We start from the raw sequence: 18,827 nt of genomic DNA, 5'->3' as shown, positions 1-18,827 counted from the left end.
TAATAACTTTTCGAAGAGTTTAGACACTGTTGGTAGTAGCGATATTGGTCTATATGATTTGATCTCGTTCGCCGGTTTTCCTGTTTTTTTTATCATAATGACTTCTGCGAATTTCCAGATGCTGGGAACATATTTCAGTCTGATCGCAGCATTAAATAGGTATGTTAGTTTAACTATACCCTTTTTTGGCAATTGTTTTAGTATTTCTCCAGTGATAAGGTCATATCCTGGAGTCTTTTTAGCAGGTAAATTTTTAATTTCTCGTGCTACTTCTTTAGGTGAAACTAGCTTTATATTTTCATCTTGTGGCGTGGTTGTTACTTCAAGTAAGCTGCTATTGATGATTACAGAATTCAATATGAACTAAAATGTTTTGTATAATAGATAACTGTTAAAAATAGTTATTGAAATCCAAAAATTGGATTCGTCAGTTCAGGTTTCATACCCGCAGTCCATGATTTGTCTTCTATGCCAAAATGATTAATCAATGAAACAAGTTCAGGCACGTTTGAAGGCGAAACATAATGCTCACATTAATTCAGATATAAGTTACATTCAAACTTTAAAGAAAATTTAAAAACAAAGAGTAACAATAGTCTCTCTTTACTGCTCATAATACAACTATGAATCGTTCTCTTGAAGCTAGTTATCAAATTGCATTAGTCATCGGTAAATCTGGGAAAAGTCATAGGGGAGAATTTAATCAAACCACCATCGATATCGGCATTTCTTAAAACCGTTCTGGAAAAAGATGTCAAAGACATTAAAGCTAAGCCATACTAATAATAACCTACTACGACAGACAAGAATGAACTTCTACACGAAAAACAAACACTTTGAGCCCTGAAGATGATTTCAATAACGATCGAAACGTTGGCACGATAAAGAAAATTTTTTTCTAAAACCTACGTCACACCAGACCGCATCTCACGATCTCCGAATAATCATTAACTAACGGTCACTAAACACCACATATAAGTAACCATACTATTGGCAAAATAATATACGAAATGAGTGAAAATTGAAATAGACTTTATTGAAAAACTGAAAACAAGAAAATATCTGATATAAATGAAAGAATTAACTTTGAGAGACAGTGAGGCCGTACTTATAACGTACGTAAGTTATATTGATAAAGGTGATTTTGCTAAATAAATGTTGTTCTGTAAATCAGTTAAAAACACCACAACCTCCAAAGATATATATACAGTAAGATAAATATTTCCTTAGATATCTATACCAATGAAAAATACAATACCTTGTGCTGCAGATGGCGCTTCTAAGATGATGGGGAAGAAAAATGGTTGTTTAAAATTGATGAATGGATGACGGATGAGGATCCAAAAACGCTTCTTGTGCTTTGTATTATTCACATGAAAATAATAATAACCTGGTAGCTAAAAACGTTTCCCCTGTTCTAAATGAAGAATTAAATTTAATAATAAAGTGTCAACGCTATTAAAACTAGTGCCAAATGTGAACTCGAGTTTTTTCGTGAAGAAGAAAATAAAGACCATGTGAGACTTATACTTGACATTGAAGTATTATGGCTCTCGAAAGGGAACTACTTTAAAAGATTTAAAGAACTATTACTCTTAGTGATTTTTTGAAGCGGACAAATCGTAAATGAAAAATTTGTCAATAGTTGTCAATAGCAATTTTGGGACTCAGTAACCCTTCAAGGAGATTTGAGATCGCCTGTAAAAAACAATCAATCTGTAGACATATTTAAGATTGTTTTGCCCTGATGATGACCTTAAAATAGGTCGAAAGCTTGGCAGTAACAACTGAATTTGCTTTCTTCTTCAAGACCATACATTGATCCAGAGTGTTCGTGGGTAAAATCTCTTTGCAGCAAGCATCAATTGCCATTTAACAAATTTTAAATAATAAATAATTACTATTAATTAAAATAATATAGAAAAATTTTTCATTAAAATTGTTTTGTACTTGAATTTCAGTTCTCCCTCCATTATGATTAATAATTTACTTGCTGTGTTTGCTTAATAATTTCCTTGTGATTTCTGCCTAATAACCTATCAATATATATTTCGATTTTTTTCTATTAAAAATAATGTATACATTAGGCAGGGGGGGTAAGAATTTGATGAATATGAAGATAATATGATGAAGATGAAGATAATATGATCTTGCATATTTAGCCATAGTACGAATTCTTGTGTGTTCAAATTGGGGGTTATCGGGAAAAAAGGGCCAGAGGCGACGGTGGGAATCGAACCCACGACCGCGGCGTGAGAGTCTCTCATGCTAGCCACTCGGCTACCGCGGTCCCGGGGGTAAGAATTTTAAAAGTGTTAGGTGGGGCACACAGAACAAAACACATTGGGAAACGCTGGTTACGGTAAGAATTAGGGTTATGTTAGGGTTTAGAAATAATGTAAAAATTTCCTTCCCCAGTCATATGGTTAGACCGATCCGTAAACTATTTATTCGTTTTAATTGTCTCAAGTTTGTTCCACTTTAAGAGAGATTTGGTTATTATCGATGATTTATGGTCTTAGTATTCTCTTCTTATGTTGGGTTAACGCAAGAATTGGGGTTAGAGACGGGTTAAGTTGTTAGAATTTGATGAATTGTCAAGGTAGGGTTAGGTTTGATTAGGTGGGGTTATGATAAGGATTGGTGTCAACATCAGGTTAAATTAAATAGGGTAAGGCTTGGTAAGGTTTACGTTTTTTATGCCATTTTCCTTCATTTGGAAAAAGTGGAAAAAGCAAATTTTAAACCATTGACTAAGAAAATGTAACCCTATTTTTTTTAATTTGGGCGGGATACACAATTTTTTGATGGCCAGGTTAAGTTTTGGAAAGGTTAGATTAAGTGATGGTTAGATTAGATTATATTGTCGGTTACTATTTTCGTTATTAAGAAATGTTCTTATTTAAATAAGAAATAAATAATAAGAAATATTCTTATTTTCAAGCAACCTTGCTTCCTCTTCAGCATATAACGTCTACATAAGAGATAACTTACTGAATACTGTTGTTTTTTTATACACATTTCTAAAATGTCAAATACACAATCCGCACAAAATCGCGACTACCTACTTTAAAAAATTTCAGGTACGCCTATTATTATGTCAGTTACCAAATTTTCCTTGATGACCCTTACAAAATAACCCTATTTATTTTATACATTGCATAGTTAATATGTACGTTTTCTACTCACAAAATTTGTCTAGGGTTTTGTCTTTATCTATTATTCCTATATTGATCAAGTCATATTTATGGTCTTCAGGAGTCAAAAGTAACATTCAATCTCTTTAAAAAGAAGCAACCTTCAGAAGTAAAACAAACAAAGTTAAAATAGATTAGATAAGGTTGGATTAAGGTTAGGATTGGGGTTAAGGGATAGTTGAGTTAAAATGTTGATTAATTGTTAGGCTAAGGTTGGGGTAGAAGGTAGAAATGGGGCTAAGTATGATTAGTAGCAGGCTAAGTGTGGTCAGGTAGTTTTTAAGAAGGATTAGGTTACGTCAGGGTTAGGTTAGGGAAGGTTGGGTTAGGGTTAGGGACGGGTTAGGTGACATCCACAATTTAATATTGTTCTGTGAATCTATATAAATATATGCAAGTAAGACGGGGGAGATTAAAACGAAAAATATTTTAAATGTAGGGCAGGTGGTTTCTTTTATCCGGAGTCGGTCAACTTATGTCAGTATTGGGTCATTTTTCGGCACTGCACCATCTTCAGTGAGGAACTCTCTGTCACATTGTCCGACTAGAGCTTATATGTCGTTGGGCTTGTTGGTTGTCGCTAGGAGCTTATGCTCCTATAAAAAATTTATTACCGTAACAAGGTAATCAATATATCAACAAACAATGGTATAAAATTGTTTCAATTGAAATTATTCCCCTCCCTTTTTCAGTCTCGAAACCAGGACATTATTTTCTTTTGTTTTCTTTAAGCTGATTCGCTTGATTATTTGCCATTTCGACCTACGACGTCTTTACGTACGACTCAATTTCTCTTTTTCGCTCTCGTTTTTCATTACGAGTCCGCGCTTTCCCATTAAAATTGCAATTAATAAAAAATAACATTTGTGAGAATCGCTGGTCGTGTTTTAATTGCCCACTGGTCTATTATTTCATAATTTTCAGTGTGTTGACGGTTTTTTTTAGAGATGAATAAACGATAATAATCATCATGAAATATTTTTGAAAGAAAAGATCCTTTCAGCTGTTGACCAAGACTACGACAAAAATGGACAGAATATTGTTTTATAGCTGTCAATTAATTAAGGTTTTTAGATGAGATAAAAAAGTCAGTGTCACGAGCGGGATTTCGAACCCACGATCTTCGGGGTACGCCGCTGCTCTACCACTTGAGCTATCGAGACTTCGACCCACTCGGACACTAACCATCTCAACCACACCATTTGAATTTTCCCACCTTCCATTGTTTTATAGTTTGGCAATCCTTAACAATAAATTATTTATGTATTTTTTTACGAAGGTTTGCAACAGCAGAGGTTATATTAGGACAATTTGTAAGTATGTCGGATTCAAATGCAGGGCCGCTGGATTCGAACCCAGGACCTTTACCTTCCAGTGATGAGCGCCGTGTCAACGCCTAAACCGTTGCGGCTACCGACGCCGCCTAGGAATTTATTGTTATTAATTATTCGTTGTTTATGGTACGATACTAAATAATCGTATGACAAATTGCCGCATGTTTATCCGTCTGATATGAAATCGCTTTAATCGTATAAATCTAAGGGAATCCCTTGCAATTACGCATGCTCATTTACAAATTTCAACTCAAAGTTTCAAGCACCTTTAAGCAGATTCTATTTGAAATATTGCACCAGGGCAAGTGGAAACCTTTTTATTGTGAAGGGGGAGGATATCGAAAGCCTTTCTTTGGTTCCGCGAGGGGGATTAAGGGACAAAGTTTGAAAAGGAACTGGAAACGAAAGTAAGCTCTTGCTATCGTACAGTTCAGTCTCAAATTTAATTTACCCGATAAAGCCCGCACTTTAATCGTCCTTCCAAGTCGCCGCTTGTTAGTCCAATGCGGAAGTGCAAAATTGCATTACCCATTATTATTACATCACCTTGTTTAAAAATTCCTGCTGAATTTCAAGACTCAACGGGATTTTCAAATAGTCTAATTACAGCGAATGTAACTTTAAGTATACTTACAAAATAATTCGACTATTTTTAAGGTTTCAAAAGGGCCGAGATGTAAATGTGAAAACAAGACTTCTTGAACCATACGACAATGCTCCACATAAACATAAGATGGTAAATTTATTAATTTTATATTAATTAAATCTGAGATAAGGCCAGTTGGAAACAAAAGACACAGTTTCCTACGTCAGGCTTTCGAGAAATAAAGGCCTTTGGGACTTTGAATCTAAGTAAAGTAATTCCTGCCGTACATGTCACTCCCTTTAGGATTTCGCGGACGAGCTAAACCTCGGCCACTTTAAATTACTTTTTCCAAATTAATTTTTAAAAAAAATTCCATCGATTAGGCCGGGATTCGAACCCGTAACCAATATCTTGGCAAAGTAAGATAAATAGATTACGTACAAGACTAATTTTTGGATTACATTTATTTTATTTGGAGTTTCATATATCGGTTTCATCTCTGTTAAATTTTCGATTTAAGATTGGAGGCTTTTAGGAACCGAAACATCTCATCCAGCCACCTGGATCGATCATCGAAGAGGTCTGTCATTTTACTGGGTAATTTATGTAAATCTCTGAGATGCTCATAAATGGCCCAGTCCACGAGAATGTGCCTAACATGCCCACCTCCTCAAAATGTCTTGTATCAATTGATTGTTCGAGAAATGATTCCTTAAAGCCATCAAAACCGATAATGAATCAGTGCAGACAACGACGTGATTGTGGGGGGGGAGTATATGGAGGGCTTATCTGCTAGTAGCTCCGCTGTAAAATTACTATTGGGTTGTCCGGAAAATAATGCAGGATTTTGGTATTAAACAAAAAAAAAAAGAAACTAGTTACTTTAAAGCAATGTTCTTTAATCAAAATAATTTCCCATACTCTCAATACATTTCTCCCAACGTGTTGGNAATGAGTAATCCTGTAAACGTAAACAGAATATTTTATATAGATTTTTTTTAATGAAAACTTAAAATCCTGCATTATTTTCCGGACAACCCAATACATAGTAATGGTCTGCGCGTTGGAATTTCACTTTTGTTGGGTAAGTCGTTGTTGCAGGTGAAGGCTTCATTAAAGAGGTGCTTAGGATTAGCCATTATTTTTATGATGTGAGTTAGATCGAGTACTGTATCTTAGTGGGAGCTTACCAGTATCTACGAGTAAATCGATGATGGAAGAATACGCTCATTTTATTTCAGAAGTATAACCTTCATCCTGTTATCCTATACAGTGTAGCCAACACACTTACCCTTTTAGCCCAAATTTACGTTGATTATGTCAGCAATGATGTAATAACTATCAACTATGAAGAAATTATTTAATTTTTGTGAAAATATTTATAGATTACATTTGATTTACATTTTTGGTTTTTTTTCTTTGAGATTTATGCTTAACGTATTAACCAGCAATAGTGGTATTGATATAGTTGTGGGGTCAGAAATTCCATGGGTGACGGAATGGAATCCATGGGGGAGGTCTGCGAGCCGAGAATGTGACGTCCTAACCGCTGTCCCTCGTGGTCCAATGTTTTCTAATTGTTTATTAAATATTTAAAAATTAGTATTATTTGCAATTTGAAATGATTTCACCTGGTACAAAAGAATTGAAGAGGTTCCTTAACATCTCAAAGGAAAGCAAAAATCTCAACGGGAATTCGGGAAAGCTGGAAGTTTTGGGCTTGTTGGGTGGTATGTGTGTTTGCGAAAGGCAGGTCGTAATGGATGGAGACGTTTACGATGGATCCCAATCTGAATAGGAGAGGATCTCGGCTAGTCTCTATACTTTCAAACTTGTACGGCTCGTGTTACAGGTCCTCCCGAACCGTCTATTTTTGTGTAAACTCAAATCAAAAATCGCCCCACTGCCCTGTCGTTAGGCGGTTCAAAAAATATTCTCGAAGTGTGTATACAATTATTGTACTGTCTGGTTTATGTCTGTATTCAAGATTTTTTTGTCTAACGATGGACGGAGCTTGCCGTGTTGCAAAATGGCTTGAAGTTGACCAAAAGGGGTACTTTTTCTTTCAAAACTGCATAAAATCTCTCTAGCCGTTCCCAGTAAAGGTTAGAATTGCTCGATCAAACAAGATCAAACTCCTCTTTTCTTCATTCCTCCCCCCCCCCCCAGAATCGTTTGAATTGAGGAGCAAAATTTTGCAAATTCACAGGTTATTGGGCTTGGTCCGTGAGGTTTCTAGGTCTTAAATTTCGAAGAGCAAGGTTTTCTATACGGCCGTTCACTGTTCAACATGATTTTCATACAACCCATAACCGATTTTTTATAACCGGTGGTTAACCTTAATATTGGGTTGTCCGGAAAATAATGCAGGATTTTAAGTTTTCATTAAAAAAAATCTATATAAAATATTCTGTTTACGTTTNGTATGGGAAATTATTTTGATTAAAGAACATTGCTTTAAAGTAACTAGTTTCTTTTTTTTTGTTTAATACCAAAATCCTGCATTATTTTCCGGACAACCCAATAATACGGATGTGGGTTTGGATGATACTTTATCGGAGTGTATAATAGAAATGGGCAACACCTTGAGGAAAACTGTTTTACTAATTACCTCCCTGTCCCTGCCGGCTGGAAACAAAATACAAATTTGGCGGGTAGCCATATAACCCTTCGCACTGCTGACTGGAGCACAATAAAACTATTTAAAATAATATGTACATATACTAAGTTAAGAGCAGAAATCAGTAAATCTTTTTGCAAAATTAACAATTCTTTAGCTGCGTGATGAGTGTTTGGTGTTCTGTGGTTGACGTCGATCTTGCTGTTATGGTCCGGGCGTTGACGTCTGGGGTCCTTGACGGCCGAGTGTAGTTGTTTGTTGACGTGGCTGTTCGCTGTTGCTCAGGATCTGTGCTGGCTTAATGCGATCAATGGAGACATCCTCTTCCCGTTTGCCCTAATGGTGAAAAACTTGTCGTTCCTTTTAACTGGGAAGGGACCTCGTTATTGTGTTCAAGCCTCTTCTTCCATAATTCGTGTCGTACGAAAAAGTGACTGGCGGTTTGCAGGTCTTTGAAAATAAAAGTGCTTCTCCTCGTGTGCCTTGATGTCTGCGTTGGTCTTAGATTCTGAAAATGTTCTCTTAGTCGCGCGATGAAATATGCGGGGCTGCTTACGGCGTTAAACTTCGGTGTAAAGATTTCTCCAAGCAACAGAAGGGTTTCTCCAAACACCATTTCTGCGGGAGAAGCTTGGTCTTTGTATGCACACCATAATCCTAGCATAACGATAGTCATGTTGTCTACCCAAGATCCATTTTGATGGCACATCACTGTTGCTTTGAATTGCCAGTAAAAGCGTTCCACTGAGCCATTTGATGCAGGGTGATATGCTGTAGTGCGTAAATACTAATTCCAAATAGTCGTGTCAGTGATGAGAATAGTTCTGATTTGCACTGTCGACTTCGGTCAGAAGTTAATCTTTGGGGAACGACATATCGGGAGATCCAAACTGAGAAAAGTCCTCGCGCGACAGTTTGGGCCATAATGTCCTTTAAAGGGAGCGTCTCGGGAAATCGTGAGAAACTGTCTACTTGGTGAGACATTAGGTGTAGTCACGTGAGGGGTGGCAGTGGTCGAATTGTATCTATATGTATGTGTTCGAATCTTTGACTTGGAAGGGAAAATGATTCAATGAACAGGTCTGGTTGTTTCTGAACGATGGCAGTTATGCCACGAGCGGACTCAATTGTTGCAGCCTTTTAGATGGCGCACAGATCGACTGCATATTATATTGCGAATTTTCACGACCCAATTGGTAGTTAGGGGCAGGGTAGGGATTGTTTCCCCAGGTTATAGTGTATTTTGTGCCATCCTAGATAAATATCTTTGACAATATATTCCGAACTATTCGGAAAGTCAATTTGCTGAACAACTCATCGTATCGACGAGTTTCGAATCTGTTTCCAACTTTTAACAAGTTACAATTGCCCATTATGATTGTTGTATTTTGTTGAATTTCAATATCAGACTGTCAACTGTGACACCAGACAATATTAAGAAAGCTCAAGCTATTATTGTTCTTCAATCTGTTTCAGTTAAGCCCATAAAAGCGTCGATAATTAACGATAGCCTTCCGGCGAAACTTTCCGCTGATCAACTTTACGAAATTAGATGCGAAACTTATGGCTCTCGGCCACCGGCGAAAATCACTTGGTGGAAGGACGACAAACCGCTGAAAAACTATATCCAAAAGGTAACACTGCTATAAATTTTTATTTTTTTATAAATTATGTTACTATTGTAATTGGATATTTTTTTAATTTAATCTTGCAATTCCTGAAACTCAGCATGAAAGTGAAGTTAAAGTCAACCGTGGTACGCCTCATACATAATAAGTACCTTATGTACGACCCTACACATCTTTAATTAATTCGAAATGGACTAAATACATGATAAAAAAATTGTTTTCTGAGTATAAAACTCACAAGCCAAAATGGCCAACTCTGTTTCACAATGAAAACATACATTTTCATGTTTTAATGTCAATTAATTGTAAGTAGTAGTTGGTTTATTTATGAGAAGGCTAACTAACAGCTACGATCATCGGCCATTTGCGCATAAGACATATTCTTTCTTGACTCGATGTCATTCAGAAGTTTGAGCGTCTTATGTTTCAGGTAACTGATACTCTGCTAAAAATATGTTTCTGAGATAGCTTTTTGTTGTAATGTACCGTAATCTGTACGTTTCGTCCTTTATTCGGGTCATCTTCAGGGCATAAAGTGTGGTGCTATTCTTGTGGTGTCATATTGGTTTTGTGGGAAAGTGTTGTGTCGTTTCTTACAAAACCAATATGACACCACAAGAATAGCTCTACACGTTGTGCCCTGAAGATGACCAGAATAAAGGTCGAAACGTCGGCAAAAAAATGAAAAAGGTGTTTTCTAAACTATCTCATTCTTGACCGCTTCACACGACTTCAACAAATTATGAAACAATAGATCACTAAGAAACACAAATTTATTTTTTACTTTTAATAATATTTGTAATTTATGTTATAGGGCTCTGAATATGGCAACATGACCGTCTCAATTTTGAATTTCACCCCACTGGTTGAGGACAACGGAGTGAAATTGGTGTGCAGAGCGGAAAACCCTTACCTTACAGGTGCGACTGTGGAAGCATCTAGAAAAATCGACGTTTCGTGTAAGTTCAACAAAAATTTGCTTTCCCCAGAAAGTACAAAAGAATTGTATATTCCTTTAGTATGTTTTTTAATGTTTAATTCTAAGCTAACGTGATTTACACGCCTAATAAGCAAGCACTATCTTTGTGTTTAAGTCGAATAAACACAAAGTCCCAGCCATTCTGGGAGCTAGTAGCGACAAGTTTAATTTCATTCACTCTGATGTGACTCTAAAGAATGTGATTTAGATTTTCAATAGACTTGAATAGTTAAATGCGACTTTAAAAAATGAAGCCATAAAAATGTTTCATTTCACATTAATGTTAATGGTCTGAGCAATCAAATCTGGGATATCTGTCCGGTATTGTACGAGTAGTTGAATGGTTAAGATGCATTCGATTTTACAAGGAGGCAATCATTTTAAGAATTCTGCCGTGATTTTAATATCAATTTATTTCACTTTTGTAGAGATTTTACACAGCAAATAACGGTTTTTATTTTATTTGTTTACTTTTTTATTAATTTTCTCCTTTTTGTAAAGTGCGTAATTTTTTGTGGACAAAAAAGCGTTACCGGGAAATACTGCGTGAGCAGTCAGTGCGTAGAGTGCGTATACGGAGCCATTGCGTAGAGTGCGTATGCGCAGTCATTGGGTAGAGTACGCACGCGCAGACATTGCGTAGAGTGGGTATGCTCAGATATTGCGTACAGTGCGTAGAGTGCGTATGCGCAGCTATTGCGTAGAGTGCGTATGCGCAGTCATTACGTAAAGTGCGTATACGCAGTCATTGCGTAGAGTCTGCACGAGCAGACATTGCGATGAGTGCACATGCGCCAGTTGCAAAAACAATTTTTCAAATTCAAATTTGTTAATGGTAAATTCGAAAGTGAACGGAAAAAAATCGGGAGAAACGTTTTTATTTTTAACATGGATTTGTTTTAGTGCTAGACACAGAAAAAAAAATCGCTACTTCATTTGCCATACATAAAAGCAATACCGGGAAGCGCGCATTCGCCTTAAATGCGAGGAGTACACGCACGCTCAGTGTAATTTTTGAATTTAAAAAATACGTTTACACTCTCGTTATGTGGGATGTAGATGAAATAAAAAAAACACATAGTTTAATATTTTTATGTGAAGATGAAAAGATTTTATCTCTCTTTGAAGGATGAAATTTCTTCTTAGCAAAGCTCATGAATTGATTAAAATCCTAACAAAGATTTAATAATACCAAAGCCGTATTACTCCATGATTATTATGTTGTTTCTTCAGCTCTTGTAAGAGTACTGTGAATAAGTATTGAAACTGAAATAAATTTTTCTCTGTTTCAGACGTCCCTCGTGTTAAACTCGAGCTGGGATCAAAGATGAACCCGGACGACATAGAAGAGAACGATGGAGTCTACTTCGAATGCATAGTCGATGCTAATCCCCCAGCTTATAAAGTTATGTGGAAGCATAATGTAAATGCAATCAATCATTAACCGATCCCTTTCAGCCGAACAAAGGGAATGGCTAAAAGTCCTGGTTGTTTCAGAATAAACTGTTGCATAGTCATAAAGCAGACGGCATCATTATTAATCACAAGGATCTGGTACTTCAGGAAGTGAAGAAAACCCAAGCGGGCAACTACACATGCGGGGCCGCTAACGAAGAAGGGGACGGCTACAGCAACATCGTCCACCTCAAAGTCATGTGTGAGTAACAATCACTTTCATTTATTTTTAACTTAAATTTGTCTTGGTTCTATCAGCAATGATCATGTAGTTGGAAAGTGTTAAAAATTTATTGAACAAGAGCAAAAAGCATTTGGCAACTCATATTCATCTGATACCATAAATAGTTTTATTTATGAACGTGCTGTTTTTTTAAATTGATGAACAAAACAGGCACTTTTTTTAACCAGTAAATAAGACTGTTTATTACTTTATTTTGACAAGTTATTTAATTTTCAAAAAAGTGAATCTGGCAAGTACCCCAAGTCCCAGTTCAGCATGATTGTGTTCACCGATTCACTGACCATGATCCATCAACTATTAGTAATATTGTCCAAAAAATTATTTCATATAAAAAGTTTAATAATTATAATATTTTCGTTGATTTTAAGGTTAGACAACCTTGCCTACTTATATTATCAAAACCCCTACATATTATGCACTCTTCTCAAGAAAAAAAATTAATAAATTTAAATAAAAATTGGTATGCGTGTTTGTGAATGTTTGTTAAACAGTTATGGCTAATAAATTTATACTAACTGAGGATATTTATGTTTGACAAGAATTTGAAATTTAAAAAAAAAATCTGTCCACTGTTTTTAACTTTAACCCTTTTTTTTATCATAAACTGTAAATTGTTTTTTACAAACCCTTAACTATAACTATTTCAAAGCATAAAAAAAAATCTGTCCACTGTTTTTAACTTTAACCCTTTTTTTATCATAAACTGTAAATTGTTTTTTACAAACCCTTAACTATAACTATTTCGAAGCATCTGTTCGATGATTACATAAATTCTTTATGAAGATCGGTTGATAAAATTCAGTGAAAACATACCAGAAAAGGCAAAAACTAGAAAAGTCTCATTTCGAGCTTTTAACTTTTCAGTAACAAAAAATAAATAAATATAAGAATTGGCCGATAATGGACAAAAACGAAGGCCTTCTACATTTTCCAACGTCACCACTGGAAACCTGTTGCTAAATCCAGCCGAAAGGGTGGAAACTGGAAATAGCCTCCAGGCGAAATCCGACAAAAGCCGAAAAGCTTGAAAGAAGGCAAAAGAGAAGAAAAGACGAGACGGTTAATAAATCGGGTTAATGGCAGACAATACCAACATTATATTATCATGGAAAAAGACCCTTTACCAAAAAATAAAAATAAAATAAAATCGATTTAAATAAAATGTTATGTGCGCGTTTACGAATGTGTGAGAGAAAGTTATGGCTCAGGAAATTATTTTAAATAAGTAAGACGTTTTAATTTTGAGAAAAATTTGAAATTTGAAAAAAAATCTGTCGACTTTTTCTAACTTTAAACTTTTTTCTCATAATACTGAACATTATTTTTACAATTCTTTGCAAATACCTACTCCAAAAAATCTACTTTATGATTATAAAAATGTATTAACTAAATCGTTTGATCAAATTCTGAGAAAAGTGCACTTTTATGATTTTTCAGGAGAGGCAAAAAATTTCTAAATTGCGTTCGTACTTTAAAAACGTTTCAATGAAATCGTGGGCTTTCCTCGACGGTTGAATCAATAATCTTCTTTAGTCAAGATGTGTGGTGATTAGTGACCGTAAATCGATATTTATTTAAAAATCGTGAGATGCGGTCTGGTGTGATGTAGGTTTCAGAAAAACATTTTCTTTATCGTGCCTACGTTTCGATCTCTATTGAGATCATCTTCAGGGCCTGGGATTTACAAACATGGTTTACATATAACAATTACATTTTGGATGTGGAAAAGTGAATTTATACAATGCAAAATATATTTTTTNAGATGATCTCAATAAAGATCGAAACGTTGGCACGATAAAGAAAATGTTTTTCTGAAACCTACATCACACCAGACCGCATCTCACGATTTCTAAATAAATAAAAATTTAGTCAAGATGTTGCCAAAAAAAGCACAAAAATCGAGTACCAAAGCCACAAACTTGGAAGACATATACGAAAAGCTTAATGTCTTTATATAGTGCTGGTTCTAAAAAGATGTGACATAAATGATAATGAAAAAGTAATATACATCCTCCAAAAAGGAAAAAAGTGAAAACTCGTTTCTTCCTAAAGTTAATTTCAATAATTAAAAACAATATTTTCAGTACTTAAATTTTGTTTCTGAAAACGTTATCAAATGCAAAAACCTTCAAGAATGTTTTAAACAAATAAAACATAATCAACGTTGAATAGACGTTTGGCAGGGGCGTCGGTGGCCGCAACGGTTTAGGCGTTGACACGGGGCTCATCACTGGAAGGTAAAGGTCCCGAGTTCGAATCCAGCGGCACTGCATTCAAACCCGACATACTTACAAATGGGCTTTTTTTTTTAAAAACACCGGCACTCTGAGAGTTTATATGACCTCTGCTGTTGCGAACCGCCGTAAAAAAAAGACGTTTGTTCTTTTATGCCCTTAAAGCCATGAGAGACTCGCAAGGAGAATATTTCCCCCAGAAGTATACTTTATAGATTCAGGAAAGCAGAAGTTGGAAAATCATTCCTTCCTAATTTAATGACAATCTTGTTTTAAAAAAGTTGGATAATGTGGACGAGAAGTTGGGTATTTACGTGTAAATTGTTCCAGTCCGTGGTATAGGGAAGTAAGTAGTTTCTCGGTTCGAGTTTGGTGCAACTTTATAATATACTTATTCCCTTGTGTGTCTTCTCTTGTAAAACGTTGGGTAGTTGTAGAATAAGGGTTGGGCGGTTTTCCGAGGGACGTCGGAGGGTGGGTGGTCTCACCCTTGCAAACGGCGTGTCTTGCGAACAATGCATACACAATTTCTCCCTCCGTCTGAATGCCTTCCTTGCCACACGTGAAGACAATATTTAAAACGGAGTAGACAATTTTTCAATCTCTTATTGTCGGGTTTTTAAACGTCAAGAAATTATTAAGGTGCCTTTCTGTCACGTGGCCTCGCTGTAATTCGATGCAGCTAATTACACAGGACAAGAAAACTGTAAAAAACTGTAAAACTATTTAAACTGTAAAATTATACAAGGGCAACCAGAGCAAAACTTTCCAGGGATGTGAAATGTTATCGCTGAAGAGGGGACAAGAAGTCTTGAGATATATACGATGTACAAAAACTAATTGGTTGTTGTAGTTTCCATGTGTTTAACTAGACTGACAATCAATAGAATGAACAACAACTTAAGGAAGAAAATACAGATACAACTACTATTGAAATTTTTTTAAAGTTTGGATGAAAAATTAATACATGGTTACAAACAAGCGCTTGTCGGACAATCACTCTTCTGGACATGTGCACTTTATCTTTTCCGGAACAAATACTGCTCTGGGCATATGGATCGTATCCTGTCCCGAACGAGTACTGCTCTGGGTATGCGCATTTTACACTGTTCCGAACAAGTTCTCTTCTAGGCATATGGATCGTATCCTGTTCTGAACAAGTACAACTCTGGGCCTACGCACTTTATACGGTTCCGCATACGTACTGTTCTGGGAATTTGCATTGTATACTTTCCTGAACAAATACTGCTCTGGGCATATGGATTGCGTCCTTGTTCCGAACGAGCACTGCTTTTGGGTATGCGGACTTTATACTGTTCCGAATATGTACTGCTCTGGGCCTGCGCACTTTATACTGTTCCAAACAAGTTCTGTTCTAGGCATATGCATTGTATACTTTCCTGAACAAATACTGCTCTGGGTATATGGCTTGCGTCCTTGTTCCGAACAAATACTGCTTTTGGGTATGCGCACTTTATACTGTTCCGAATAAGTACTGTTCTGGGCATATGCATTGTAACTTTCATGAACAAAAACTGCTCTGGACATATGGATTGTATCCTTGTTCCGAACGAGTACTGCTCTGGGTATGCGCATTTTACACGGTTCCAAACAAGTTCTTTTCTAGGCATATGGATCGTATCCTGTTCTGAACAAGTACTGCTCTGGGCCTGCGCACTTTATACGGTTCCGCATACGTACTGTTCTGGGCATATGCATTGTATACTTTCATGAACAAAAACTGCTCTGGACATATGGATTGTATCTTTGTTCCGAACGAGTACTGCTCTGGGTGGGTATGCGCACTTTATACTGTTCCAAACAAGTTCTTTTCTTTGCTCTGAGCATGCTCACTGTACAAGTGAGTACCGAAAACGGAAAACGTTATTATAGCTACATTTGCCGAACCGACTGCAAATGGCAATCATCAGCATCCATGACTAGAAATCCGTAAATGTTAACTTCACATTTATACGTTATAGAGCATTAAGTTCACAACATAGAAAATTAGTAGGCAATCGTCTTCCCTCATCCCAGAATTAAATAAAATATTTAGGCATGACTCTAGATTTAAAAAAAAAATTAAAACGGAAAGAACACTTTACAGGTTGCTGGGAAGTAATTCCCATCTGTCAGTATTAAGTAAAACCTATACGGATGTATGGTACATTACTCTGGGGTTTTGCCAAAAAAATAATACTATCCATAATAAACGCTTTCAAAATGAAGTACTACGAAATATGGTAGATAATACACAATAGTGATATACACAGAAACCTGAACATTTCTCAACACTGATCACATTATTATACTTCTATCGTTTCTCTTTTTTACACTAGTTTACTAACAAATTAATATTTTATTTGTTATTATTGACGATTATCTAGGAATCGAGAACTGCTAATTTATTTTTTATTATAATACAAAGTTCTGACGACAACGGGGCGGTAATTTTGCTTAACGTTGTACCGCTTTTACTCAACATTTTTTAACCAGATTTGATCATTTTCAAAATATGTTCAGCTTTAGTGTCCATCTCGGCTCAAGTCCCTTAAGTCCCTTTATTAAAATTGTACCCGTGCAGTGATAGCCTGAGTGGACTGGCTTTCAAACGGTGCCGCTGCGACTTGCGGGTGAGCCCGTCTCAGGCATTTCTCTGCTGGAGAAGCCGGTTGAATAATAAATGCCGGTTATGAATTCTTTCTCTTTCCGGAACAAGAGCCGGAATCAGTCTAGTGGAAAAGTGCTCGATTCCACCGCTTAAACAACGCCAACATTTACCCTCGACCGCATGGTGACTTGATTTGTGTGCTGATATTCTAATTTTAATTATTTGCTCGCTTTGGTCATAAGTTACGGCAGTACAGAGGAGACAATTAATTTTATACATTGCTTTTAACTTCGGTTTGTATAACTTTTTTGTGTTGGGTTGTTCCATTTCAGACCAGACGGTTTTCTGGAAGTAAACTAAATAAAATCTAACTTATCTATAGCTCTAAGTTGTCGCCTAAAAATCCTACGAGTAATTTCTTTTTTTTCCCTATTCAGATAAACCCGTCTGCAGAGAAGATCAGAAACACGTTTTCGGCGTGGCGAGGAACGAAGACGCCAGGGTCATGTGTGAAGTTGACGCCTTCCCCCCGCCGGACGACTTCAAATGGAGTTTTAATAACTCGGCTGAAAGCGTGGAAATTTCCCCGAGCAAATACCACAATTCGCTCCAGCTCTCCCTCTCGACCCTCTCATACACCCCGAGGACGGAAATGGATTACGGAACTGTCATGTGTTGGGCGTCGAACACCGCCGGCCCTCAGAGAACGCCTTGCGTCTTCCACATCATACCAGCAGGTAAGTTTTGACGTTCAAACCCCTTTTCCGGTTGTCAAAACAACAACGAGCGAGTACATTTCCATACTTTTTTATTAACCTTGTGTCATTTTATGTTTATCTACTTTTCCGCTACTAACAACAATTCTTATGCACTTTTCCATTTCAGAAAAAGAGGCAAACAAATACCTAATTTACATTATACTTTCTTAGTTAAAACTTTTACTAAGCAATTGTTTAATTTGTTTAACCAATGATGTCTGCAGAAAAAACAAAATCCATGATAAAACAAGCGATATCCATTTGCACTTGAAAAGCTAGGTGCAGAGGTGTACAAACTATTCAAACCCGACGATAAACAGCATAGGCGAACTTCACGAATGGAACATCGACCCGTTCGAGATAGACGGTGTTTACGGGGAAAAACAAATACATCCGAAACCGCGCTATTAAACTCAACAACGATCATTTGGGAGATGACGAACGGTCATAAGCTGTAAAAACTGGACACCACCTCGCATCGAATTACGGGAAAGTTTTGTGTCGGACCGTGATGGCCAACAACGCTTAGACCCCTGCTCTCATATAGAACTGTTAACCCTACTGTTGGCCAAAAATTCTGCAAAATAAGACATAAAATCAATTATAAAAATTGGCATGTCTTAATAACCTAGATACAATGTATACTTGCCTATCAGTCTCTCAGAACAAAAAGAAATAAAGCCTGGCCTAAAAGAAAGCAGAAAATAAAATGATTAAAAGGATAGGATCTTATTAGTGTAAATAGATGGATCGAAAATGGAACGGGAAATGAGGTTTGGGGTTAGAGGCCCAAATTTTGACCTAGCAAAACTTCTGGGCTCGACACCATCAATTTCCCACGATGAGGTCCAGGCACAGAAAATACATAACATGGTATGAAACAATAGATTTTTGTAAGATTTTAACTCGTGTAACTCAAATAAAGAAATGTCAAGTAAGATCTTCAACGCCCCCTTCTTTTCTTAGCTTGTTAAACGTTAATTTTACCGCAATGCTGCGCGTGGCGATTGGTAGAACCAAAAATAAAGCTATAACAGTCCTTGAAGGCTCGTTGTTGTTTGTTTTGGTTTTCTTTTGTGTTAAATTGTAAGATGCCAGAAATTAATAAAAAAGGAAAATTAACTCTTTCATTCAAAATGCTATTTATACACTCGAAAAGTACTAACAAATGACACGCTTCA

At 36.4% G+C, this 18,827-nt stretch overlaps 1 protein-coding gene across 2 annotated transcripts in view; it reads left to right on the top strand.

The window, feature by feature from the left end:
* LOC106663359 (B-cell receptor CD22-like) overlaps positions 1 to 18,827 on the top strand; it is a 569,781-nt gene that overhangs the window by 539,804 nt on the left and 11,150 nt on the right. For both annotated transcript variants that reach the window (XM_014388165.2, XM_024224807.1), the window contains 5 exons: positions 9,214 to 9,371; positions 10,180 to 10,324; positions 11,637 to 11,767; positions 11,842 to 12,001; positions 17,326 to 17,625. In XM_014388165.2, coding sequence (XP_014243651.1) covers positions 9,214 to 9,371; positions 10,180 to 10,324; positions 11,637 to 11,767; positions 11,842 to 12,001; positions 17,326 to 17,625 — 894 coding nt within the window. The remainder of the gene's footprint in view (positions 1 to 9,213; positions 9,372 to 10,179; positions 10,325 to 11,636; positions 11,768 to 11,841; positions 12,002 to 17,325; positions 17,626 to 18,827) is intronic.

The sequence above is a fragment of the Cimex lectularius genome, unplaced genomic scaffold, assembly GCF_000648675.2.
Source record: "Cimex lectularius strain Harlan isolate CLEC.00 unplaced genomic scaffold, Clec_2.1 scaffold78, whole genome shotgun sequence".
Lineage (NCBI taxonomy): Eukaryota > Metazoa > Arthropoda > Insecta > Hemiptera > Cimicidae > Cimex > Cimex lectularius.
The sequence above is the reverse complement of the archived record's forward strand: the minus strand, read 5'-3'. Positions and strand labels throughout refer to the sequence as shown.